At 39.5% G+C, this 25801-nt stretch overlaps 3 protein-coding genes and 1 long non-coding RNA gene across 8 annotated transcripts; 2 read left to right on the forward strand and 2 right to left on the reverse strand.

The window, feature by feature from the left end:
* Window positions 1–78: 78 nt before the first annotated feature.
* On the forward strand, window positions 79–2733 carry si:ch211-51h9.7 (uncharacterized protein LOC558400 homolog). Of its 2 annotated transcripts, none has more exons than XM_044195232.1 (2): window positions 79–880; window positions 1984–2117. In XM_044195232.1, the coding sequence occupies exons 1-2, from the start codon at window positions 566–568 to the stop codon at window positions 2065–2067; spliced, it is 399 nt and encodes a 132-aa protein (XP_044051167.1). In that variant the 5' UTR covers window positions 79–565; the 3' UTR covers window positions 2068–2117. The 2 variants fall into 2 exon arrangements, with proteins under 2 accessions (XP_044051167.1, XP_044051166.1); XM_044195231.1 differs by having other exon boundaries at window positions 246–998; window positions 1984–2733.
* On the reverse strand, window positions 2246–6405 carry seta (SET nuclear proto-oncogene a). The gene is made up of 8 exons (XM_044195226.1): window positions 6109–6405; window positions 4863–4920; window positions 4389–4531; window positions 4183–4286; window positions 3980–4093; window positions 3607–3777; window positions 3232–3363; window positions 2246–3154 (listed from the first exon to the last, which is right to left on the reverse strand). Exons 1-8 carry the CDS (start codon window positions 6179–6181, stop codon window positions 3131–3133), a joined length of 819 nt encoding a protein of 272 aa, XP_044051161.1. The 5' UTR covers window positions 6182–6405; the 3' UTR covers window positions 2246–3130.
* A 154-nt stretch (window positions 6406–6559) lies between these two features.
* On the forward strand, window positions 6560–25109 carry LOC122875748 (serine/threonine-protein kinase N2-like). 4 transcript variants are annotated; one of them, XM_044195218.1, is made up of 22 exons: window positions 6560–6925; window positions 7029–7152; window positions 7259–7830; window positions 8120–8282; window positions 10494–10645; window positions 11468–11681; window positions 12655–12783; window positions 15924–16033; window positions 18431–18574; window positions 18948–19023; window positions 19186–19378; window positions 19705–19840; window positions 20582–20634; window positions 20745–20802; window positions 20902–20993; window positions 21859–22035; window positions 22334–22396; window positions 22504–22580; window positions 22984–23126; window positions 23389–23496; window positions 24462–24542; window positions 24874–25109. In XM_044195218.1, exons 4-22 carry the CDS (start codon window positions 8126–8128, stop codon window positions 25075–25077), a joined length of 2367 nt encoding a protein of 788 aa, XP_044051153.1. In that variant the 5' UTR covers window positions 6560–6925; window positions 7029–7152; window positions 7259–7830; window positions 8120–8125; the 3' UTR covers window positions 25078–25109. The 4 variants fall into 4 exon arrangements, with proteins under 4 accessions (XP_044051153.1, XP_044051154.1, XP_044051156.1 ...); XM_044195219.1 differs by having other exon boundaries at window positions 6560–6677; window positions 6863–6925; window positions 7029–7830; XM_044195221.1 differs by having other exon boundaries at window positions 7029–7830; window positions 8139–8282.
* On the reverse strand, window positions 8177–10621 carry LOC122875756. The gene is made up of 3 exons (XR_006377905.1): window positions 10488–10621; window positions 9585–9721; window positions 8177–8306 (listed from the first exon to the last, which is right to left on the reverse strand). It is a non-coding gene; the product is annotated as an uncharacterized LOC122875756 (long non-coding RNA).
* Window positions 25110–25801: the final 692 nt, after the last annotated feature.

Raw genomic sequence — 25801 nt, forward strand, 5'->3', positions numbered from 1 at the left:
TCTTAATAAATAAATAAATAAATAAATAAATAAAACAATCCCAAAAAGGCACAATGAAACCCAAAATGGTGGGCGGGTTACACAATTATTTTTTTCCCCTACAGTTCAAATGTAGCAAATGTGTCAGTGAAATGGCCTTTCTACAAAGGCAGTATTATTTCAAACTTAAAACTTGTTAAATGCCAATTTAACAGTTATGTGACCGTTGTACTGTAATGTGTAATGTGCGCAGTTAGAGTAGGAAATGGTTGAGATGACTGCATTTCCTGTTTCTTTCCATGGCACTTCCGAACAGAAGTTAGCCTAAAGAGCAAGCTAACGCTCGCTAGCTAGTCGCCTCTTAAGTTCACGAATCACCACATAGTGGTATATTAACACTGCAAGTTAGTACTTCTTGATCGAGTTAACATACTTAAGTGATGAATCTGATATTCTTTCGATTGGTATTTGATAACCAAACGACAATCGTCGGTGTTCGCTCGACGCACCTCAGCTAAAAACAAAGCTACTGGGAGTTTAAGCTAGCTAGCTTGTGATTAGCCTTCCATGTGCGTGCGAGGCAGCAATGATGTGCAAGCGGAGCCTGCGGCTGCTAGTAAAGCAGCTGGAGAGGTTAATAATGCAGTATATTTCCTTTGTACTCCTGTTTTATCCCGCTCCATACCAGCCCGGTGAGGCGTGTGCTGCCATAGCGGAAGAGGGGGGAACCAGCCCCGCCACCCAGATACTGTGCAGGGCGTGTGGGCATGAGCTGGCGTTCGGGACGGACATCCATTTCGTTCCCAGCCGACTGGCGCTCTCCAGCCGCAACGACACGTTGGTCGGGGGCCGAAGGGTTAACATCCAGCTTTTCGAAAACCCCCACGGACACCGGTTTGAGGTGATTACGTTCAGAAAAGCGGATGTTACCAAGCACTGGCCGGCAGATAAACACTTCTCCTGGTTCCCGGGGTTCTCATGGACGGTGGCCACCTGTCCTCGGTGTAAAACTCATTTAGGTGGGTACAAACCCTTAATGGTGCAAACAAACAAAACAATAATAATAATGCATCTTCAACTTAAAACAAGTTATTACTGAGAGCAGTTTCAAGAACATTTTTTGATGAGGTCTGTGTACTGTGAGATGAGACAGGTCAGATCATTTCGACCACCAAGAAATAAACATTGCTGTGTAAAAACTTTATGCCTGTTTCGACCATCTGGTCACTTTTGTCATCACATACTCCTAACAAGCATGCGATAATTAAACTGTTAAAAGGAAAGAAATATGCTTAATCATGAACTACTTATATCTACACCAGACTGTAGTGATCAGAATTTAGTATATCATAATAAAGACTGTTTATATATATATATATAAATAAAACTTAACCAACAAATTCAAAAAAGTTATAAAACTTATAAACTTGTATTTATTCCTAGAACAAGTAACAGTTATTAAATCAAAATTGAGTTATGTACTCATGTAACTTCTTATAATCAAGTCTTGGAGATCATAAGATTCACTGTCTAAATTACGGAGCAAATAACTTTGAAAAGCAAGTCAAAATAAAAAATATTTTAAGGTTATGCATACTCAAGTTACTTTGGAGAACTGTTCTACTTGTATATATGCCACACTTTGTTATAGTAAGGATTTATTATTTGAAATCTTAATTTTGGTGCAAGTGATACTTTCAGATTTTAAGTCAAATGAGTCTAGAAACACACACCTGGTAACAAATCCTTATTAAATACCATAATTGGCATAAAGGTTTGGTATGTCATATTTGGGAGTAAGTGTTAACTTCAAATCTTAATCTCAAAGAAGAAAAAGCAAACTGAGAAGCAGCAAGAAACAGGCTTTCATGCTTATCTCATCCTTTACTGGCAGACTTCCCACTTGTTTGGAACCATTTGCTATATTTTAATCATGATATAAAGCGTGATGCCCATTTATCAAACACTTTAACAAGTTTCCGTTTGTCTTTTCTCTTACTCCAGGCTGGGCCTTTCAGCCCAGTGACTGGCCAGACACGATCACGAAAACCAGCTTTGAGGAGTCGGAGCACACCTTCTTGGCTTTAATCAGCCATCGTCTGTTAAGAGAAGACTTTGCTTCAAGCCTGCTAATGACTCCAAAGTCCTTCATGAGCTGACGGACTTTTGACTGTACAGTTAACCCAGGTGCCTTTGCTGCTACCTGAAACTATTTTTTTTAAATAAAGTTCTATGCACCCACTTGGTTTGAAAACTCCCACACATGTAAACACAGTATGTTTTATTATTGTAACAAAGCAAGCTTTACACCTCAAATTTTAAAACAGTTTCTTTTCCCCCCAGCGGAAAAGGAAAATGTGATTAACTGTGAATTCTATGAGATAACAGGTTTATTTTACCCATGAAGCAGTGGGGGCCAAAATTTACAAGCTTGTTTTTTTTTTTCCATTTTGTTCTTTATTAAAAATGTCATTTCAAATCTCAATGGATATCTGTAAAACAATACAATGAAAAAAAAAAAAGTCCCATAGAAATGGTGTCAAAATAACCACTCTCCCCAATAACCAACATACTCCTGCCCCTCCCCAGCTTATCCCACCCCCTCCCCCTAAACATTACAAGTCAAAGGAATGAGCTGGTACTCGTTAATCACATAGGGGAAAAATAACAGTTTGGGGATCATCACCCCAACTTAAGAAACAAAAAAAAAAATATATGGGAAAAAAAAAAAATATTGAGGTCAACTAGCGCTGGGTCACTACACCATGGCTTTAGTCAATTTACCACACAACCTTTAACAGGAGGAATTCTGTGTGAATTGTCTTCAAATTCTACTCAGGATGCCGTGCTGATTCTATTTTTATACTTTTCTTTTTTTTTTTTTAAATTATTTTTGAGACGACTTCGGGGATGGTACTCACAATTCAGGGCAAAGTGCCATTGGCCTAAGATGAGTCAAAGGAGAACATAACATGGCACCAACAAGTGAAGAGGCCTCAGAATGGAAAATGAAGCACACAGGTTTAAAAATAAAAATTTAAAAAAAAAAAGTAAAAAAATAAACATAAAATTAAACCTTTGCTCCCGAACGTGAGTGGAAAAACCAAACAGGGAATAGAAGGTTGAGGGTCTGGGTAGATGATGTTATTTCTTAGTCGTCTTCTCCCTCGTCATCCTGAAAGAATAAGACAAGTCAGTGAGTGTTGAAAACAAACTACTGTTAACGACACCTGTTTGACTTTATCACCGTACCTCTCCATCTTCTCCGTCGTCCTCTTCGTCCTCCTCTCCATCTTCGTCTCCCTCCTCGTCTATGTCCTCCAGACCCTCCTCATCCTCTTCGTCGTCCTCACCTTCACCCTCTTCGTCATCCATGTCAGGAACCTAGGGATGAGAATCACATTAAGCACTTTTGTTTGCCTTTCAGTTATACCAGAAGTAATAGAAAGTTTGCTTGGTGGGTGGAATACATTTTATCAGCGGGATACAGGCCTGGAACACCCACACAAACACAAAAATGAAGTAAATAAATGAACGGATCGCTAAAAGATGTTTATTGTAGAAAGTGGTAGCAAAGGAAGTGTATATGCCACAAGCAAAGATACATTAACCTGGTCGAATACATACCAGGTAGTACTGCAGAGGGTTTGGCCAGATGTCGTCCTTGATGACCTCCCCGAGCTCATCAGCGCCGGCGTCAGCGTGATCAGTGAACCAAGTGAAGAAGCTCTCTGGCTCTTCATGTTGCCTCTTCCTTCCTGCTTTGTTCTGTGTCTGGCTGGAGCGCTTGGTCAGGTCCTACAAAAACACGGAGAGAAATAAAATGTCTAACTGAAAACTTCATATGTGCGAGATCTGGTGTTAGGTCAGGTCATACTGGTTTAATATTTGCTTTTTAAGTTAAGAACTCAAAGCTAGCAAAGCAGTTCAGACAAAAACAAAGCCCATCTCTTCACCCCTCTAGTTTACTTTGCTGACAAACTCAGAAAGACACACATACCTTTCCTGATTTCCATTTGATTTCTGTTGACTTTGAAGATGGGTCTCCGCTCTCGTTCAAATGGAACTCTTTGGAAAGTACTTTGTTTTCGAAGTACGGATTTTCATCGAAATACTAGAAGATAAAAATGCACCCAGGTAAGAACATAATAAACAACTCGCACCTCAGTGTTGCGTGTGTGTACATAACATTACAATACTTACAAAATCTATTCTGTAGCCTGACTTGATGTCTTCAAACTCTGTCACCTCCACTCGGCTCAGGTAATGAAGTGCTTCTTCATCTTCCTCTCCCAGTAGGGCAGATACTGTGGGGGAAACAGATCATATAGACCAGACGTGAGTCACTGTCCAAATCATACAAACTTTTGGAAACTATGGAAATAAATACCTCATGTTGAATTGCTCACCTTGTGGATGGTTGACAAACGTGGTGACCCAGAAGTTGGGGATTTTGGCGATCAGTTCTGACCTCTTCTGAAAGAATGGCTGACGGAGTTTGTTGTATTTCTGTTCTACTTTGAGGATCTCCTCACTGGCTTGCTCGTTCAACCTGAAGGGAAAGATAAAAATCAAACCAAATTAAAAATCAGTCTTGAACGTTTATGCTGATTGAGTGTACAAAGAGTTCTTCATTTCAGTTCTGTATGTTGTCAATTATCATATTTATTTAGGGCATCAAACAGTGCATCATGGAGGTGCTGAGGTTCTGCAGATTTTCATGCAAACCACAGATTGCAGCGTCTGATTTCACTAGTTAGTTCCTTTTCTGCTAAGAGATGTACTAATCACATCTTTGAGCTTCCCGCTGGACAGAAAATCTCATCCCCAACTAGGACAAGATGTGACAACCCACATTTTTAACGATGACTTTTTTTTTTTACCTGTCAATTTCATTTTGAACTTCGTCAATGTGTTCAATAGCTTCTTGCTGCTCTTTCTCTGTGGAAAAAAAAAATAAATAAGTGTGTTACAAAATTATGTACAACTTATTACACACAAGTTAAGCGCACTGGTACAGGAAAAAAACTGATATTATTGTTAAATATAAAAAAAAACAAAAACGCATATTTACTCGCACAAAAATGGGGTTATATAAGTCATAGTAAATTTACTATCACTGAGTTACTTTATAGCCGCAACTAAAGATAACTGCAAGTCCGAAAACTACTGATGTCTAAACGAGCGATATTTAGCTATTCCAATAAATTTCGGTGTTTACAATAGCTAAAATCATTTTTAAGTGCGCGGTAGGTTAACAGTAGTTGTCAGGTAATCTGGCAGATTAAAACCCGTGGTCTCCCGGAGGTTAAGGTAATGTGTGCGGCCAATAGCTGCAGCTCTGGCGGCTCAGACACTCACCGTTTCCTGCCGACTGCTACCGACAAGGCCGCGTGGTTTAAATGTGGGACATTTGACTACACACACAGAGCCGCGATAACGTGAGAGACCGAGCTAGGACAGATGCCAGAATAGAGCCCCCTAACTAACAAACTGTTGCTCATATGGCGGAGTCCTGCATCCAGTTGTCTAAATATAATAATTACATAGCTTAGTTGACTGCAGGGCCGGTGAATTTAAATGCATTTTTTGAGTAACAAAACATAACGTCGTCAGCTAGCGTTAGGTAACATTACAACAACAACACTAGCTGGCTAACTGCTAATGCCCGAATGAAATGTACGACTTTTACGGTTATTAAACACCATAATAGAAATGTAAACATATATCGGCCAGTTTGAGGTAATTTTACAAGAATACACAGAATAATGATCCTCCAGCATCGCATACGACCACTCAGTCGGTAGCCAACGACATAACTGGCCACGCTGATGATGCTAAATCAACTAGCTAACATGGCCTCTCAGCACCGGTCTGAACTGAACAACAGCAGGCAGGAGTAGCGGCATGCTAATAACCGCGTTAGCTGACGAGCTAGCTGCTGTTCTCGAAATGTGAATACACGCAGCAACCGCCGTGGTCAACCGCGAAGAAGGTCCCGGTCCATTAAGGGAAATCAAAACAATACACACAATTATTGTTAACAATATTGCACCCCGTGGCAATGCAAATTATGTTAAGAGAAGAAAGTGAAAATGGCGGTGAACAGGAGGCCGCCATTCCCCTTACCGGAGGTTTCGTCCGCTCCGTCATGGTTCGAGTTCAGCTCCTTTTTACTCACTTTTGCCGCCGAGGCCGACATGTTTTCGCAAGCTGGGGTAACTTACAGACGTCTGAGAAAATAGCTGGTAGCTTTGAATCCGGTTTCTCCTTGAACAGGAGAACGTTAATTCGGCGTAAAGTTCAGCGTGCAGAAGCCAACAACGTGCTGCTTTCTACACAATGTAGCTGCCGATGAGCGAGCGAGGAGGAAGTCACAGCAAGCGCTGCTCACGCGCTCCTTTCATTACGAACGCGCCTCACCGAATGGAGCAGCGACGAGCTCCGCCTCTCAAAATAGGTCTCACTACTCGGCTCCAATTTGCTGATTTAGTACTGTCTCTTCTCTTAAAATCGCACCCAAAATGAACTAAACCTCGAACTGTTGCTTATATTCATCAAATCTGCGATTTTAAAATTAATTGCGGCCAAAAAATACGTTTATTCAGGCAAGGCCAAACCTTCAGTTGGACCGACTCGCACTTGCGCACTTTAAAAAGATGCTGAATATCAGTTGAGGCAGGAGCCTCGTTCTGGTGGTCAGTGCAAATTAGCCCGTTAGTCACAGTTTTGTCCCGAGCTAGCTAATTGTTTGTTTTAGATAAGAAAAGGTCGAATAAACAGGATATTTTTGTTTAGGTTATGTCCAGTAGCTTGCGTACTCCTTCATTGTGTTTATAAACAAAGCCATGTCTAAATTATAGCTTTACATTTTCTTATTTAGCGGGGAAAACCTTTATGCTAGTGAACGTGTAATAGCCAATAGTCCAATTACGACAAGTGTACGGTGAGGAATGATATTTTAAGCGTGTCCTTTTCATGTCTACATGTAACTCATATATTAATGACCTGTCAACTTGAGCCCGCCAATCTCCACTGTCATTTTACAGGATAACAGGCGGCTGAGAAGAGGACAACAACAACAAGACAAGACGTGTGTATGCAGGGCTTGGAGACATTCACATTGGGGATTCACAATGCTGTCAGCAAACCTAGCTGTATGCCCAAGATCATGTTAAGTACACCAGCAGCTGCTCCTTCATTTCCCACCCCCTGGATGTGTGTTGACTACTCTCAGTATGTTTATTAATGTCTTTCACACCACCTTCTGTCAAAGCAGGTTAAACAAATCTCCTAAAAACTGCAGGCTGGTCTCTTTGCCTTGTCCCGAAGGGAGCAGCAGCAGCAGCAGCAGCAGCAGCTCTGTGTTTGTCTTTTGGTTGGTGACAGCACGGGAACATGTGGTCCTGCAGCGGCCAATGCCGAGCCCAGAGCAGGCGATCAGCACTGTCAGACTAGCAGCAGCAGTGCTGGCACGGGAGAGGGACTCTGTAGTCCCCCTGCAGAGAGAAACCCCCTTAAAAGAGAGAGAGAGAGGGAGAGAGAGGGATTTGATTACAGAGCGGAGGATGAGGATGCAGTGGGAGGAAGGGGATGTTGCAGAGGAGTCTGCAAGGAGGCAAAAACAAACAGGAGGACAGGCTGTGTGATCCAGATCTCAAGATGTAGGAGCCGCATCAGAAGAGCCCTCTGTCAAAGTGTGAGTGTGTGAACGCACTGTAACATCAGGGGACTTGTGTTTCAAGGATAGTGAAGGTGGAGAGAGGCGCAACCTGAGAAGTCCCCTCTCCATCTCCACAGAGGATGACAAATTAGTCCTTATTCAGCAAGGAGCGAGAGCATCACCCTGAGGTTAGTGAAGTGCAAAGTCATACTGTTTCCACCTGATTTGAACATGTTGTTCTCACTTATCCCCTCTCTTCTTTGACACTTGTTTTTGTCCAGTATGGAAATGATTTGTGTGTGCAGCACTGTCGCTGGCGATTTCCTCATGCTCTGCCACTTGTTAATATAAACTATGGCTGTATTCAGTCAGTGTGTTGTTCATGAATGCGCTCCTGTCCCCCGCTGACCTGTCAGGGGGAAAAAGCGTGGTGACGAAGTGGGGCTTGTTGTCTCTTGATGTGATGTCTTTATCCAGGATCAGATGTTGTCCACAGCTCAGCAGATGCTGCAGGATAGCCGCTCCAAGATCGAGCTGATCCGACTGCAGATTATCAAAGTCACCCAGGCTGGCAGCAGCAGTGGCGGCAGCGGTATTACCGATGATGGTGGCGGCAACCATGACAGCTCTACACATGGAGGTCAGAGTCCTGGACCATGAACCCCTTAGAGGGTCACAGAATGATGCACTGAATGTCAAGAAGAGCATTCTTATATACACAAATTTATATGCCTTCTTTATGTAAGATTGGGGATATTACCAGCCTCTAAGCTTCTTCTAGTATGTAAACTAGCTCAGAAGAGGTATGAAATTTCTGTCTTTCACCGGTAGCAACTGCAACAACATCAACACATCTGTGACACGCTTTATGGCTTGTTTGTTACAGTCAGATTTTCTAAATGTAGAGGAGTAAGCTGGCTCATTAAACCAGAAATCTATCAGAAACAAGTGAAAACAGCATATTGGAATAATACAACTGTAATGCCATTTTTTTGGCTTGAAAACCAGACTGCAAATCTATCATTGAGCCATTACAAATGTGATGGGGGGGGGGGGTTCAGGCTAGAAATTGAGTTGTGAAATCTAGAAGCATCAGCATCTGGTAAAAAAATTACTGAGTCATTGGTATTGATAACCAATTATATCACTCCCTGCAGATACTATATGTCATGGTTATTTCTTTGGCTGCATGGCAGGAAAACTTGTTTGTTTCTCTTAAGAAATGACAATTTAGTGTCAGAGGTCAATGTCCTCTTTCTGTTTTGGGGATCACAACTTACAAAGACAACTCAAAAAGTTGAAACAGTTCAGGACTGCCTGGTAGAGTTAAAAGAAGGGGCTTATGACCACTTTTCTCTTTGATGTATCTCAGGCACTTTTGCAAACATCGGCAATCTTGATTTTTTTCTTTCCTGCTGATCTTAATCCAGATTCGTGGTTTTGAAAATGTTATGCTTTAATGAATGATTCAGTTCAATTTTAAGGCAGTAAAAGTATGCCAGAGCTTCCCTTTCATTGAAGAGGTTTAGGTTGGCATGTTGTAATAAGCTGCAAAAAAAATATTATTTTAGTTTCAGTAAAGTTTTAGTGTCCCCAAAAAGCATTTCCTGTGGAAAAAGTACAGGTTTTTGGTTTGAAAAAGGTCAAGTTCTGAGTAACAGTAGAAAACATTGCCTTTTAGCAACTTCAGTTCAGAAATATCAGTGCTAGTATCAAAAGCCCATATTGGTTAAACTGTGCTTCCTGCCAGCTCATGAGTGTTATTTGTATAATCCAGAAAGTGAAACCACTCTGACAGCATTAATAGAGACAGAGAGTAAATGTGACATTTAATTCTAAACTGGAGATGTGTGCCGTTTGAAAACTCTGAAACTAACACTTACAAAATTATGCATGGCTTGAAAGTAAAAGAGTATGAAATACGAGACAAGTAACTCTTTACCTCGTTTCCTCTGCTCATATTTCCTTCTCCTGACCCCCGGCCTCCTTTCCTCTCATCGATTCCTTATAATGATCTGCCGGGAATTGAAGTCCTCTACTGTTGCAGGCAGTTTAATTCACTGTGCGTCCAAGTGTCAGCTAAATGTGAAAAGGCAAATGTTAATACGTCAGGGCACGTTACACATTACACTCAGTGTCACTTGCTGCTTTGTTCACAATTTTCATCATCTTTACGTAGGAAACGTTGCACATTTCTAATCAAAATAATAAGAGATGAAATAACTGCAGCACTACTATCATTTTTCACACCCTATAAGCATATGCAAGACTTGATTAAAACATTTTTGAGAAAATAAGTACAGAATTCAAGCTTTTTCCTATACAAACAGAAACCATTTAACCATGTGTACAGTTGCAGTGCAGATTCCCCCCAGTAAACTGTTAGTTTTTTAGAAAATGATTTAAGCTGTTAAGGAAAAGCAGTGATTAAATGGATCAACATTTAAAACTAGACATTTGTAGGGCAAAGCCCCAAGCAGCAAGAGGAAAAAACTAGGATTCTTTCAGTCTAAATTACCACATTTTATATAACTGCTTTTTTTTCTCCATGGCTTGTCTCCTTATATTAACTTAGCAACAGGTGAAGGGTTTTTCTCCCAGTCATTTTTATCTCGCCTTTTATAGCTTTCATACGTTTCAGATAAGTGTCAGCTAAATGCCAGAAACATAAAAAATCTAATGTTAAGACCTTTGCCTGGAGCACAGTGACATTCGAGAGAAAAGGGCTCACTTCAGCTTTATAAATACTGATTGCAGGAATGAAAAGAGTTTCAGTGAGGATCTCTCGAGGATGTATCGCTCGTCTGAAATGAATTCCTTCATTCTGAAATTCTCTCTCTCTTACTCTCAGGGATCTCTCCGGTCGCTGTCAGTCCTGTGGATGCTCGTTTGGCAGAGTTGCAGCACTACATGCAGAGAGAGACAGATGCGTTGGTGCTGGCCAAAGATGTGGTGAAGCAGCTGGAGGGAATCTCATCGCTGGACCAGAAGGCACTGGCAGAGGTAGGTCTCTCAATTAGTTTTATTTTAAAGTAGCTCGAGTTCAGGGGAGCCAGAATGCTGATGTGCAATCTAAACATGGGGAAATAGATACAGGCTGGCAGTAGAAGTAAAACTGTGGTTAATGATTGTTGCCAAGTTTTTCAAGGATATTGACTTTCCACACTCACATGACAGCACATTCATGTAACTGTACACTTTGTTTTACCTGTCAACTGCATTGTAGAATAACCTGTAGCTACAGAGAAAGATGTCTACTTGGAACATGTTGAGAACATTTGGGTTCCCCTGAGTCCCCTGAGTTTTGAAGGCTGATACAGATATTTTTAGATTGGCGCCTCTGAAACCTTTAGATCATTAAAACTCTCTCAATGAAACCTGATTGATGGGCAGCAGCTCTTTAAGATAGGGGGACCCTCCATATGCGACGTCAGACAAAGTTTGGGATACATGTTACATGTGTACAAGTTTCCATTTGAATTTTATGTCACATATAAATGAATAGAAACCAGTAATATAAAGTCCAATCCCACATCACAGGTATGGTCCGTTAATTGTGTTAATTGAAAACATTAAATATGCAACAAAAATAAAGTTTAACGTCAGGTTTTCGATCCTGTTTAGCTTTGGTCAGAGCAGCACCTTCACTGGGCATCGATTTTAGCTAAAATTTGATATTTAATAAAAGCAAAAATTGTCAATCCTGGTTAAAGTCTTGAAAACATGTTTATGTTCAAAGTGCAGCACACTAACCGTATCCCAAAATACCAAACAGCACTATATTTAAGACCAAACATAACAACACAATGTTTATCTTCTTGTCAGGCTCGGTCCCGGGTGCAGGAGTCCTCCCAGAAGCTGGATCTTCTGCAGCTGTCCCTGGAGAAATGCCCGAAGGAAAAGAACCAGGCGCCTCTACAGCAGAATGCAGGGGGGGTCAACTCTTCAGAGGGACCCCCGTCTCCCCAAATCTCCAGACCTGGTTGTCCCCTGTCCACCTCCCCGTCCATCTTCTCTATCAGACCTGCCTCCTTGACTGGTACATATCTTTGCAAATTGCGCTTCTTGTTTCTGAACAATACTGACATTTTGTTTTGCGTGTATAGAGATAAAGTTTTCTGCATGATTCATTTTCACGCACTTAAAAAGTTTGTATGAGTAAGTGTGTCTGTATGAGAAAGAGGGCCACACTAATACTTCAGGTTTACTTGGTTTGAATAAAGTCAAGCATTTTCTCTCAGATTCAGCCTGATTTGCAGGTTATGGATTCTGCACAGCACCTTGAAATGAACATTTTTAAACAACATTTCATTCGAAGAAAGTAATTGCAAGTTGATTTTCTTTGTATTTTTTTCACTCAAACATGCAGCCGTTCTCTGTAGCATCATGGGTGCCCAGTGTTTGAACATGGTTTACCATATAGTGACCTCTGGCAGTCGATAATCAGATGTAATCTCTTGGTTTTGGACGGTTCAGTTGTAAGCCAGTCTCTCCCTTTTCGAGGCAAAAAAAAAAAAAAGCCTTTTGATGATGTAACGAGGAGACAAATCCTGGAGTTGCTCTGTTGGCAGCAAATAAAGAGAGCGATTCTCAGAGTAGTGAAAACACAGGGGGTGATTTTCTGCTCCACAGCTGTTAGCACTACAGTGAAATGAAGAAAATGAGGATGTGAAAGCTCGGTGTGCAGCTCCAGACAGCGCTGATTAAAGGCTTCAGTCTGAGAGATTTATTCATGCTGACAAATGAAAGGTTTTATTTTAAAATGCTGCTTTCATTTTGGTCAACTGTCTTAACTGAAATTCATTACCAGGCACTAGAAACACGCATGGTTACACAGTGTAGGGTTGAAGTATTTAGTAAGAACAGTTCTCAAAATCAATTCCAACTTGCGTGTAGTTACTTTTACACTTGATAGCAACACATTTAATTTAGTAGATGCTCTTCTTGTAAACTGAGAATTGAATATTCTGTTTTTAAAGTCAAAATTAAATTCTCTTTATTATTTTTTTCAGGTATACTTGAAGTCAGGCTTCTTGGATGTGAGGACTTACTGAAACCTCTGACACACCCAGAGCAGGAAAACCATCTGAGTCCCACTGAGGACAGTTCACCAGCTGCTCATGGGACCAACAGACCCTCTGGTAAGTGGACATTTTACATTTAGTTTTTACATTTTACTGTTTTGCCAACAGTTTAGCTTGTTTCTCAGCTGTTTCCTATTGAATATACAGTAGGATGAAATGTTATTGATCACTCAAGTACAACTGAATTCTTAGAGCAACAGAAACTAACAATATAAGTAATAATACAGTAACAGTATCTGTAATTTCTGAATTATTTCCTGGGATAGGTTCTAGAGAGAACTATGTAATTATAGAGAAAATAGAACAGGTGTTCAATTGGTATATTTCCAGTTGACTCCAATTACTTACTAGCATAACCTAGAGAGTCATTTAGTGAGTGCACAGCTGGTCAAATGAAAATGCAAAAATGTGAAATTTGTCTACAGGCAAGCATATAATACAACTACCATGGAGAGTAATGTTTTCTAATAATAAATAAATTATTTATTTGGGTTTAAATTGAGCTTTTTGGGGGGTTTTAAAAAGTCCTTTTTAAAACTTTTTCCCTTTAATTAGTGCCAAATTACATAGTTCTTTCCAGAAAACTTTGTTGGAAATTATTAGGAAATTATGTGGATCCATTAAAAAAAAAAAAAGTCACAAAAAAAAGACAATTGATAAAATAATAAAACACTAAAATGCAGACAGTCGTAGGGTCATGACGTATAAACATATGCTTGTTCAATTCACTGTGTGTGAATATGAGTGTGAGTGAATTACAAGCACGTTTAGATGAGTGTGAAAGTTGTTGCTCCATATATTAGCTGTTTTTCTGAGCTTTCAATCACATCTCATGGTCTTCATCAATTAATTGAGATTGCTCAGTTGCATAGTTGTTGTTTTTGTTTACACGGATTTACAGTTGTTACAGATATTTAAAAGCATTTTTACTAAAATTGAAACATACTTGTTGTAAAGTATGAAATACTTGTATAAAGGTTAATTTAATATCAATATCAGTGTGCTTATTGCATTTTATTACATCATACCCTCTGCCAAGGATGTTGAAAGGCGGCTATGTCATTTCAAAAAGTAATTTGCTAAATGGCATGACATTTACTTGCTATTTTGTTAAAATTGAACGGAAGAGACAAATGATTGAAACAAGTATAAACTCATTATAAGTTTGCAGCTTTGGAAGTGGAAGAATTACTCATTCACTGTTGAGTTTTCCTGTATGGCTCAGTGGGAATAGCATGCCATTAAAATGGTTAAAGTTTCAGGTTTGATTCCAGCTGGGGTGATCCACACTGGTTTTATATTTAACTGGTGCTCTTGGTTGTAGTGTCTAGAGTCAGTATATTAACACGAACAAAAACCCCAGGTACTGAAAGTAAAGTGAGTAGAAGGAACCCTCTTAAGGGAAATGAAGGGACATCATTGCTTTTTGTTTTTGTTACATTGATGATTTTAATTAAAGCTCCACTAATCAATATTTTTTATATCAACAATGAATCAAATGACTGTCATTTGAACCCACTGAAAATTCTCGCCAATGCTGCAGCTTTACAGAGCTTTTTTGTCACAGTTGCATCTGTTTCCTCTGATAAATCCCCTGTTCTCCGGTTCATCACTGCTTCACTGCCAGCACACCTGCCCCTCATTCCCCCGATCAGTGAGTTGTGTGTATATGTACCTGCCCACTTACCATTTGCCCTGCCAGATCATCAGTGTTGCTCATATCCTTTGCACACCTGTTCCTGACCTGCTCACCAGTTGTGCCCTCTTGTTTGACTGTTCGGACTGCCATCCCATTGCCAACTTGTAAATTAACTTGTTCCTGACCATTGCCTTTAGTAGATTTCCATTCATCCTACCTGCTTGCCTTGTATGTGTTTTTGTCTGCATTGGAGTCCTCCTCCCGCTGTTGCCTGAAATCACTAATCGTGACATTTTTAGCCTCTCTCAGTGCACATTTACTGTAAGGTTCAGTCTCAGCGCTCCCATCAGCGTTGTTTCCAGCAGCATCAGCAGCTGTTTTCAGCTGACAAGCTCTGAAAAACCCCCAGTACACTACCTGCCCAGCAGCAAACAGCAGACAGACACAGTTAGAGACGAGCTGGTGAAGTAAGTGGAAAATCTAGCAGCTAAAGAGCCAGATATTTGTCTCAGGAGTTGGTGGAGACCAAATCAGAGCTGAAAGGAGAGTGAATACTGGACTTGCGACTTTCGATGGAATGATAATGTTGCCCCGTGTCTGCTGAATGTGGAAGCTAACATGTTAGCTACAGTAACTTCATTAGACGATAAAATATTCTGCCCCAAATTGGCCAATAAGACAATTAATGCAGCTTTAAGTTCATTTAAATGAACTGTCTGCAATGCCGCAGCACTTTATTAACATAGAAACACCACTTTAAATCTTTGAACATACTCAGATTGTTTACTGCACTCATGTTTTCATGGACCCATACACTTAAGATGTTTTTTGTTTTTGTATTGATGATTTTATTCTTTGTCTGACGTTTTGTCAGCTCTATACTCTAGTCCAGAAAAAGAACATTTAGTTTTAACTGTATTTTTCACAATAAGACAGTGTAGTCCCTCGTTCGTCCAGGAATGTTCCATCGTAGAAAAGGTTTCAGTCGTCGTCATCTGGACACTGTTTTCAGAATCAAGACGTTTCGGCTCCCATCCGGAAGTCATTTTCAATTGTGAAAAATGGTCTCTGAACTCAGAAATTTAAGCTTTTCTACGATGGAACATTCCTGGACGAATGAGGGACTACACTGTCTTATTTTGCAGAATTTTGGGCAGAAAACCATGGATCTGGTTCGGGAACTCGAAAACACAGCCAGGCCATAGCTTAAATTTGACGATTGAAACCTTTTCTACGATGTATTTTTCACAGTTGAAATGAAAAATTAACTTGAACTTCTCCAAACACCAAAGGAAACAAGACTAAGGTGCACATATTGTAGTAAATTAACAAGTTAATCAGTTTATGAATGCTCAGATTTTAACTTTAACTCAATGAACTGATTAAAGTGTCGAGTTGACAGATCTAATAATCAGACTATTGCCTTAATCCGATTAGAAACACTTTATGTAAACACTCTGACTAAGTGAGCAGGGGGGGATTCAACAGGATAGATCCTGACAGTTGTTTGGATCGAGCCTGTGAATTGTTAGGTTCAGTGTTACTTTCTGTCCCTCAGTGGAGATCAGCGCGGTGCTCAGGCTGGACACCAGAGCGGTCGGCCAGACTCGCTGGGCAGCCGTCAGCAGGCTGAGCTGGGATCAGACGTTCTGCATCCAGCTGGAGCGGGTGAGTCCTGTAACTGACATGCAGTCAGTCTGAGTATGTTTACGCTAGTAGCACACTAGTGTCTCCACTTTGAAATACCCTTGTCCTGCTGTTGATCATACTGAGCATTTACATGAAACATGGCGAAACCCTGCGTACATGCTTCAGGGTTTTGATCATCTGCTTCAGTGTAGTCATGTCTTTGACTCCCCTTCATCTCAAACAGTCAAAAGTTAATTTACTCAAGTACTGTACTTAAGAACAACTTTGAGGTACTTGTACTTTCCACTTTCTGCTACTTTCTACTTTCAACCCCACTACATTTTGGAGGAAAATATTGTACTATTTACTCCACTACATTTATCTGACAGCTTTAGTTACTTTGCAGATTTAGATTATTAACATATAAATCAACTAATAAATTATGATGTGTTATTAAAGGTAAGCTACCTAGTAGTATAAAAAGTAATTAAAATTAGTTCCACATTTACCAGCTGCAACATTAAAGTGATGAACACATTAATACATCATTAATTATGATCCAGTAATAAAAAAAAAAGTAAAAATTGTAGTCTGTATTTTTGATGTTAGTGGCAAGTTTGTTATGTAGAAAGTGTTAGAAAAACTCAGAAACAATAGCTCCACCACAGTTTCCCATCATTTAAACCCCCTTTACTGTAGTCCATCTTCCAGTATTTGTGAGTCATTTTTCATGTTCATTCTGACCGACGCCACCCACGTTCCAGCAGTCTTTCCTGTGTACTTTACTTCCCTCCCGATCATCCTGTTTCAACCTGAAGTAAGTTAAATTACAGAAACAAGGCGCCATTGAAATATGTTCTCCGTGTATGATGAATGTACAGGACGTCTGTTTTCCCAAAAAAGCAAAAAATGTATAGACAGAAAGGGTTTTAGAAGTTTATTCAGTGGTAGAAATAACATCATTATTATAACATTATTTTGAGGTACTTTCTGCTACTTTAAACTTCTGCTTCACTACATTTCAGAGGAAAATATTGTTCCTTTTACTCCACTACATTTACTTGACAGCTGTAACATACAAAACACAATGATCTAATAAAGTATGATTTTAATTGATTAACTGGAAAGTTAGTTCCACCTTCATCAGTTACAACATTAAAATTATATTTATATACAGAATTTAACACTCCATTCTGCATGAACCTGCGCTCTTCCCTTTTGATACTGATGATACTTTCACTAAAGTATACTTTTGAATGCAGTACTTTTACTTGTAATGGAGTATTTTTACATTGTGGTATTGCTTCTTTTACTTAAGGAACAGATCTGAATACCTTTCCCACCACTGTTTATACGCCTTCTCTGTGTTCAACATTGAGACCTACTGTGCTTCTCACTGGTCTGAGGTCAGTCCTTTCAGTGGGCAGCAGGAGAAGCTGCTGGACACCATGATGTGCCCCCTCTACCCCGTTATTTGTAGCAGCTGTACTGCAGTGATTTATTACTGTTGTAGTTCTGTCTCTCACCAACAGGTGTCTCCCTAATACCTGCAGATATTAATTCATCACAAAATCTCAGTCATTTATTACACAGAAAATGTACAGGAAGGTAACAACTAAAAGCATTTTCGGCGCTAATAGTACAAGTGCTTCCAGGTGTTTTGTTTTGTTTGTTTCAAGAATTGAGACAGAAGTAAGTACTAGCACGGGGTTTCACCTAATTAAAACTCAATTCTGACTTTATAAGGTAAAGCCTCCACATCTGACTCAGTGCATTAACACAGATTTTTTGGATTGTTATCTCTACATTGCACATATCCTTTGTACTTTATAGTGTGAACATATATTAATACACACAATATTTCTACTTTGTTTCAAACACTGCACAGCTCTTTTCAATTTAAAAACAGATCATGTTTTTTTTCCATATATATTTCATATATTTTATTGTAAATGTTTCTATTTTATATTTCGGATTCTTGACATTTGCAGTACTTCTATTTTTTCTTTTTCTTTTCTCTTACTATGTCTATTGTTATGCATCAAAATACCAAGGCACATTCCTTGTATGTGAAAAACTACTCTGCAATAAACCTGATTCTGATTAAAACGTTAAAATCAGAGAAAGAAATCAAGTGTTCCAGTTTCAGATGCTGGTTTATTGTTCCCTCTGATTGGAGCAACACATTTAAAAGCTTATTTTGTTTGTTTGTTTGTTTGTTTTCATGATCAGTTTTAAATTTTGGAACCTACAGAACAATACAATCCTGAAATATATTTCCCGTTGGAAATATCATTGGCAAAAAGACAACTCTCTGCTGAAATCATCAAAGCAAATCAAACTAAATTAAATCTATCTTTTGAATATCAAACACTCCAGGTCCAAATTCATCGTCCACGTGTGTGCTTGTTGTGTCTGCTGTCAAATTACTGATAGTCTCGAGAGCTGGAGGTCGGTGTGTTCTGGCGGGACCGGAGGGCGATGTGTGCAGTCAAGTTCCTGCGACTGGAGGAGATGATGGACAACCCAGACCACAGCCAGGAGTTAAGTCTGGAGCCACAGGGGCTCCTCTATGCCAAGGTACACACAATGACCTGCCTGGTGTGTGGTAGCAAAGGTCCTATAATGTCTAGTAATGATCTGATGGTGCAATCAATGTGGTCTCCTAATAGAGAAATTCTCAAAAAGTATGGAAAAGTATTAAAAGTCTTCAAACCACGTGGAATTTTCTTTGTTTTATGGCCATGCTTGACTCTTTTTTTTTTTTGACTGGTATTTTTAAATCACACATTTTCGCCATATTTACAAGTATGTTCATATACGCATGGTATCAATTTAAATGTAATAAATTTGAACAAATTTTAAATATAAAATGTTCAGGAACTCTTTAATCTATGCATAAACACAAGGGAGCGTCCAAAAAAAGATGTTATTCTGTTCTGGATTTTTTCAGCTTCGATTCATTGACGCTGTCATTGAGCGGCAGCCGAAACTGAGACGTCAGCGATGTATCTTCACTAAAGAGAGAGGTACAGACGAACAACCTATAGGAGCACAAGATTTCATTTGGCCTCATTTGTGTTTCTGTTTCTTAAGTGTAACTTATGCTATGAAGCATGTCAGTATTTAAATTCTTCACTTTCTTTACCTGTTGTTGGTTGATCTGTTAAGTTATTTTTCTTCTTCCTCAGGGAAGAACTTCCTCAGAGCGGCCCAGATGAACATGAATTTTGCCACATGGGGTCATCTGATGATGAGCATCCTCCCTCGCTACAGCTCTTTCACCACATTCAGCTCGTCCCTTTCTACGACCCCCGACGTCGTGGCCAACAACACCCTGCGTCCAACTGAGAAGGAGCTTCAGACCACCTCTCCACTGCCAAGGTCAGAAATAAATCTAAGCATCACAACTAGACCTGACATAGTGTTAGATCGTAATTAGTAGAGAGTGTAAACCTCCACCAAAACTATACTTATTTCCAATTTGCATTGTCGCATCCTCTGCAACAGTATGTTTGTTTATTGTTTGGCATTTTATGAAAAGGCATTACTGTTTAGCAGCCAAGTTGAACATCCCAGATGTCAGACCTTCAGACTTTAGTACCATGGGCCAACACATTTTTTAGTGTGGGTGGATCCAGTTGGAATCAAGACTGTTGGGGTTGAAACTGAACAATTGCCTTTTGTTTTTTGTCTTTGTACATCTGCAGTGAAGCTCCAGTAATCAGACTCAGCATCACTGAGGATCAGCCCTCTCCCACCAGCCTCGACCAGGGAGACAACACTCCCACCATCATCACTACAGCACACAAAACCTCATCTGTGCCTGCACTGCAAGAAAACCTGGTAAAAGACTATTGACAAACCTGCCATAAAGGACATGTCATCACATTTTAATTTTGGGGTATTTTCACTTTACTTTTATCCAAAGTGACTTCGAAAGAATGAAACAGTAGCAAAAGCCTAATCTATTTGAACTCCAACATTATGAGCAATATAATAACACAACTAACAGTCTAAAGCTACACTAGCTGCTCTGTGAGTCTGTACTTGAGCACAGCAGTGCTAAATGCTAATGTCTCTGCTAGCATGGCTAAAAACATAAATGTTTCCAGTAGGTTTCATTCTTCTTTATATGATGTAATGTTAAAACCAAACATGTTAGCGATACTTATATTTTATAATGTTACAGTTTAAAAGAACAGAGGTTAAAAATGACAGTTATTCTACTTCACTTGTAGCATTTCATCAATTTCTTTTATGATTGGGGAAAATGCTAAGACATGCTATATAGAGCTTTTCATCATCCACCAGATGGAACTTCATTTATAAGGTGATTTTAGCTTTTAGTGAAGGATTAAGGAAGGACACTCCTGTGGGTTCAGAAACTTATACAATTCTTTCATTTTAAGAAACTCTTTTAAAACTCAGCAATGCTCTCTTGGATGGAGTGGCAGTAATAAATGCAGTGGAGCAGGTAGAAATGAAGAGAAACATTTGGATTGATATTTGGATGTGATTTGTGGTGAGCTGAATCTTGGTTGCAACTGAATGGTAAAATGTTCCAAACTTTGTCTTTATTTGCAGTCATCCATAAACAATACAGAAGAAAGTGAAGATCAACCTGTATCTGCTCCAAAGTACACACACATACACACATGCACACACAAGACATTATCTTATATACTGTAAATGTTAAAAGTTATGAATGAAACATGGCCTTTATTTTAAATGTTTGTGTCTTCACAAGGATGCAGATGGAAGATTACAAATATATTTCAGTTCTTGGCAGAGGACACTTTGGGAAGGTAACAGTTTAAAAGTTTTTCACTTAAGCTCTTCATGCTTGATCAAAACGTCTTCTCGTGTTTGTCCTCAGTTGGTTGCTTGTGAATGTTTCGGTCTAGGTCCTGCTGGCAGAGTTTAAGAAGACAGGAAAACTGTACGCCATCAAAGCCTTGAAGAAAAAAGACATTGTGACTCGTGATGAAGTGGACAGGTGTGTGGAAGGACTGGGGAAGCTTTAAAGAGTCACTTTATCCAAATTACAAAAAAACTAGACCTCTAAACGGGTATACCAGGGTCCACCCAAATTACAAAGCATTCTGTCTTCAGTAGAAAGTAGTTCCAGTAAAAACTGTACAGAGTGAGGTCTGTGGATTATACAGATGTACATTTTTGGTGCTTTGAGCTCCAAAAATACCATTCACCTCCATGGTTTTGGGGTGACAGTAGACCAATATATCAAAACATTGGCACGTAATTCCTAAACTGCATGTCAAGACACCACAAGGGCTAAGTAGAAGTTAAGTCACTTTGTAATTTGGGCAAATGGACCCTTTTAAACTTTAATAGTAACCAACTTTGGCAGTTTGCTTCAAATTAAATTGAATAAATCAAACGCCAACAATCCACCTTGAGAAAGGGTTTGTTTTATTGACACCGTTAATGCATTTTACTTCATTAAACCCTATTTGACAGAATAAAGCACCTTTATTGATTTCTACATTAAGCAAATCCATTACAGCAAAATAAGGAAAAATGTAATGCTTGCTGTAATTTAAATGAGTTTTAAGCTAAAAGAAGACAGAGGTAAAACAAAGTTAGAATTGACTTATTGTATTTCTTAGGCATTTAGTTTAGGGGCTCCATTTTTATATCTTTGTAGCTTTTTATTTTTTTTGTATGTATATAGACCCAAGGCCATACTTAATTACTGAATAAAAGTTCCTCAATATGAGCTAAAACTTTACAAGAAACAGTAAAACCACATTCAAGATCTAAAGGTGGCAATTTGTTATACAGGTCTAGGAAATGTGTTACGTTCAGAGTAATTCGTGTTAATCTGAGGCGTTATTCTGCAGCCTTATGAGTGAGAAGAGGATCTTTGAGATGATCAACGCATCTAGACATCCGTTCCTGGTGAACCTCCACGGCTGCTTCCAGACCAGCGACCACGTCTGCTTTGTCATGGAGTATTTACCAGGCGGCGACCTCATGATCCACATCCACAACAACGTCTTCACCGAGGCCCAGACCAGGTTCGTATGTCCTCCTGTAGTTTAAAGACACTCCACTGTTAGCAAACAGTATGTTTGTGTAATGTAAGAGCATATATATTTTAGCATTTTTACATTGTAAGATCATCACACTCTAAAAACCATCAGGTCTACGATCGAGAGAGAGCCAGTAAATATAGCAACAGAGTTTTTCCAATTGAAAATGGCTTGGTAGTTTATTTTAGGTTACATCAAAGAAACCATTTCTTTTCTAAAGATATTTAGGTGGCGCAGAAAGTGCGGTAATCCATAATCTAAAATCTGTTGTTGTTGTGTGCAGGTTTTATTCAGCATGTGTCCTGCTGGGTTTAGAGTTCCTGCATCTGAATAAAATCATCTATCGGTAAGTCACACCGGCCATAGTGATGTCATGTCACTGTACAGGTACTGTAGCTTCAGGTATAATTACATAAATTAAAGTATTTCTGATGTACTCTGTGTTTTACACAGAGATCTGAAGCTGGACAACCTGTTAATGGATGCTGATGGATTTGTGAAAATCACAGACTTTGGACTTTGTAAAGAAGGTGAATTGATTTAACACACTGTCAATACATCACCTGACTCTTTCCCCCACCAAACACACCTGCTACAACTTATTTTTGGCTCATTTCTTCACTACAACTTAACAGATTTACAAAAAGCCTCTATGCGTTGAGTTTTTATGCAATTATAGTAACTTTCAAATTATTCCCATGGAAGTTTTTGTTGGTAGAAAAATGTGAAAATCCTAGTGAAAATAGGTGCAATCTATGTGTTGCTTTCAGCCCATTGTCTGTGTACCTGAGTCGGGAAATGGTCGCAGCAGAAAATGGTTAAATCTTACACTTACAGGCTTTAATTACTCATACTTCTGATTCTTGGTTTAAAACTTACTCAAAACTCTTCTTAAGTCGATCTGTGATGATGCTTTTGTCACTCTTTCGGCAGGGATGGGTTACGGAGATCGAACCTCGACTTTCTGTGGGACTCCCGAGTTTCTGGCTCCTGAGGTCCTGACAGACGACAACTACACCCGAGCAGTGGACTGGTGGGGGATGGGCGTCCTCATCTACGAGATGCTTGTGGGAGAGGTTGTTAACACATATTTAATTGTGGATAGAAGTTGTGCCCCCTCTCCTCAGCTTCACTAGCATTTGTAACTCATTGTGTTTTTTCTCTGGTTTTTCTGTCATCATTTATGTCCATATTCAAAGCTTTGAATGACAAGGTGTTCAAATTGCAATGTCTAGTGCAATAGTAGATTCCCATTTAGCTATAAGTTTCCAAAGTATTAAATTCCAAAATATACCAGGGTTATATCGCTAACTCAGCATCTCTCTGCCCTGCTACTAGTCTCCGTTTCCTGGTGAGGATGAGGAGGAGGTGTTTGACAGCATTGTCAATGATGATGTGCAGTATCCAGGGTCTCTTCCTCCTGGTGCTGTCTCCATCATCCAGAAGGTAAAAGTCAAGTCAGCTTTATTTATATAGCCCAATATCACATATCACAAATTTGCCTCAAGGGGCTTCGCATCTGTACAGCATACAACACCCTCAGTCCTTAGACCCTTGATTCAGCTAAAGAAAAACTCCCCAAAAAAAACCTTTTAACGGGAAAAAATGGAAGAAACCTCAGGAAAAGCAAAAGAGGAGAGATCCCTCTCCCAGGACGGACAGACAGGAAATAGATGTCGTGTGTACAGAATAAACCAACATAGTAAAATTACAGTATGGACAATCAGGATGACAAAATTATAGATTGTAAACATATATGAAGAATGGATCCAGGAGGACGTTGAGCAACTTCAGGTGTCGCCAAACAGATCAGGACGTGAGCCACATGACCTCCTCTCCACCATGGAGACCTGGAAGAGGACAGACTACACAAACACAATAAAGAGGCAAGGCTCAAGAACACAGAGAGAGAGAGAGAGAGAGAGACAAGGACACAAAATCCACACAAAAGCCTCTTATCTGCTCTCCCAGTCTCACGTAACTCCTAACTATTTATGCCTCATTTTATACCCATTTCCCATTAATTCGGTGAAACATAATTTGGTATATTTGAAAACCTAAGGATCTTGAATAGAATATAAAATAATGTTTATGGCTGAAAAGGTCAAGCTTTGAGACAGATCCTAGCTGTAATAATCAAAAAGATGTTTAATATTATAATCTCATCTACCAGAGACTGTGATAACTGGTATTACTTTTTAAAGTATAATACATTTTTTGCACCGTAGCTTTTCAGACGCTAAGATATGATTATAATTATTACAATAGAGAAACAATTACAGTCAAGCCAGGGATCTGGCTGCCGATGGAGTTTCTGCAATACCTTTCAATATTCAGTTGGATGAAATTATTGTAATCTGAGAATGAACACTGGTAAACTTTGACAAACTTTCCTGTTCATTCGTCTACAGCTGTTGAAGAGGAATCCTCTGAAAAGGCTCGGAGCTGGAGAGAGGGACGCAAACGAGGTCAAAGGAGAGAAATTCTTTGAGGTTAATCACTTTCTTTAAACATTGCGTACTCTCTAAACAAATGGTTTGCTGATAAACTTCTAAACCTTTTTAAAAATCAATGTCCACCACTTGTGATTCAGCCTAATGAGATATTGATTTGTATTGATTAGCCATTGTATGAACCTGCCAAGACACATCCAAGCTGTGACAAACACATTCCACTAAATTATCGATTGCTGAAACCTTTGTGACTGAATGCTGTAAATTGAATGTTTTGATCAAAATTACAATAAACTGTGGACAGCAGTTAATATTGACTCAATACGAAAGGATAACTTCATTGTTCACTTTGTGGAAACTTGTCTTTCAGACCATCGACTGGGAAGCCCTGCTGGCCAAGAGAGTAAAACCACCGTTCCTGCCGTCAATCAAAGAGTCGATGGATGTCAGCAACTTCGACAGCGAGTTCACTCGACTCCAGCCAATCCTGTCGCCTCCCTCCAAGCCCTTCAGCCTCTCTGCCGAGCAGCAGGAAGCCTTCGCGGACTTCGACTTCTGCGCCTTGCATGGATGAAAGACGAGCTGAAAAGACCAGAGTGGGGAAATCACCACCAGACAAAATGTTTTTTTTTTTTTTTTTTTGTGGCTGGGAAGTTCAGACGCTACCTTGGCAGGTAACCAACCATCATCATTTACGTATAATCAACCCCCTTTTGACAAGAAAAAGAAGTCAAGTGACCAGTTACTTTACTTAATGTCCCTTTAATGTTTCTGTCCCAAAAATTATATATAATCAATGAGTCCTGTTTAGCTGTGAGTGAACAGAAGGACTTGCAAGAACATTTACAGGACTCTTTAGTGCTGTATTAGTTGATTAATTAATCAATCACTTGGCATAAAATTAATCAGTGAGACACATGAACACTTTTTACAACTGTTGGTCAGCCGCCAATAAGCACTTTTTTAACTTGTAATGGCCATTGGTCATCATAACTTTTAACAGTTTATAGACTAAGTTGATTAATCAAAAAAAAAAGACATTAAAGGAATAGTTGGGAAATAGTCTTATTTGCTTTCCTGTTGCGAGTTAGATGAGAAGATTGATAACTGCTTGCTAGCTTAGCTTAGCACAAACGCTGGAAAAGGGCAACCAGCTAGCCTAGCTCTGCCCAAAGGTAACAAAATCTACCTACCAACCACTCAACCCCACTAGCTGTTTCCCTGTTTCCAATCTTTATGCTAAGCTAAGCTAATCGACTACTGGTCCGTAGCTTCATATTTACCGTACAGACATGAGA

This window comes from Siniperca chuatsi, linkage group LG5 (assembly GCF_020085105.1).
Source record: "Siniperca chuatsi isolate FFG_IHB_CAS linkage group LG5, ASM2008510v1, whole genome shotgun sequence".
Lineage (NCBI taxonomy): Eukaryota > Metazoa > Chordata > Actinopteri > Centrarchiformes > Sinipercidae > Siniperca > Siniperca chuatsi.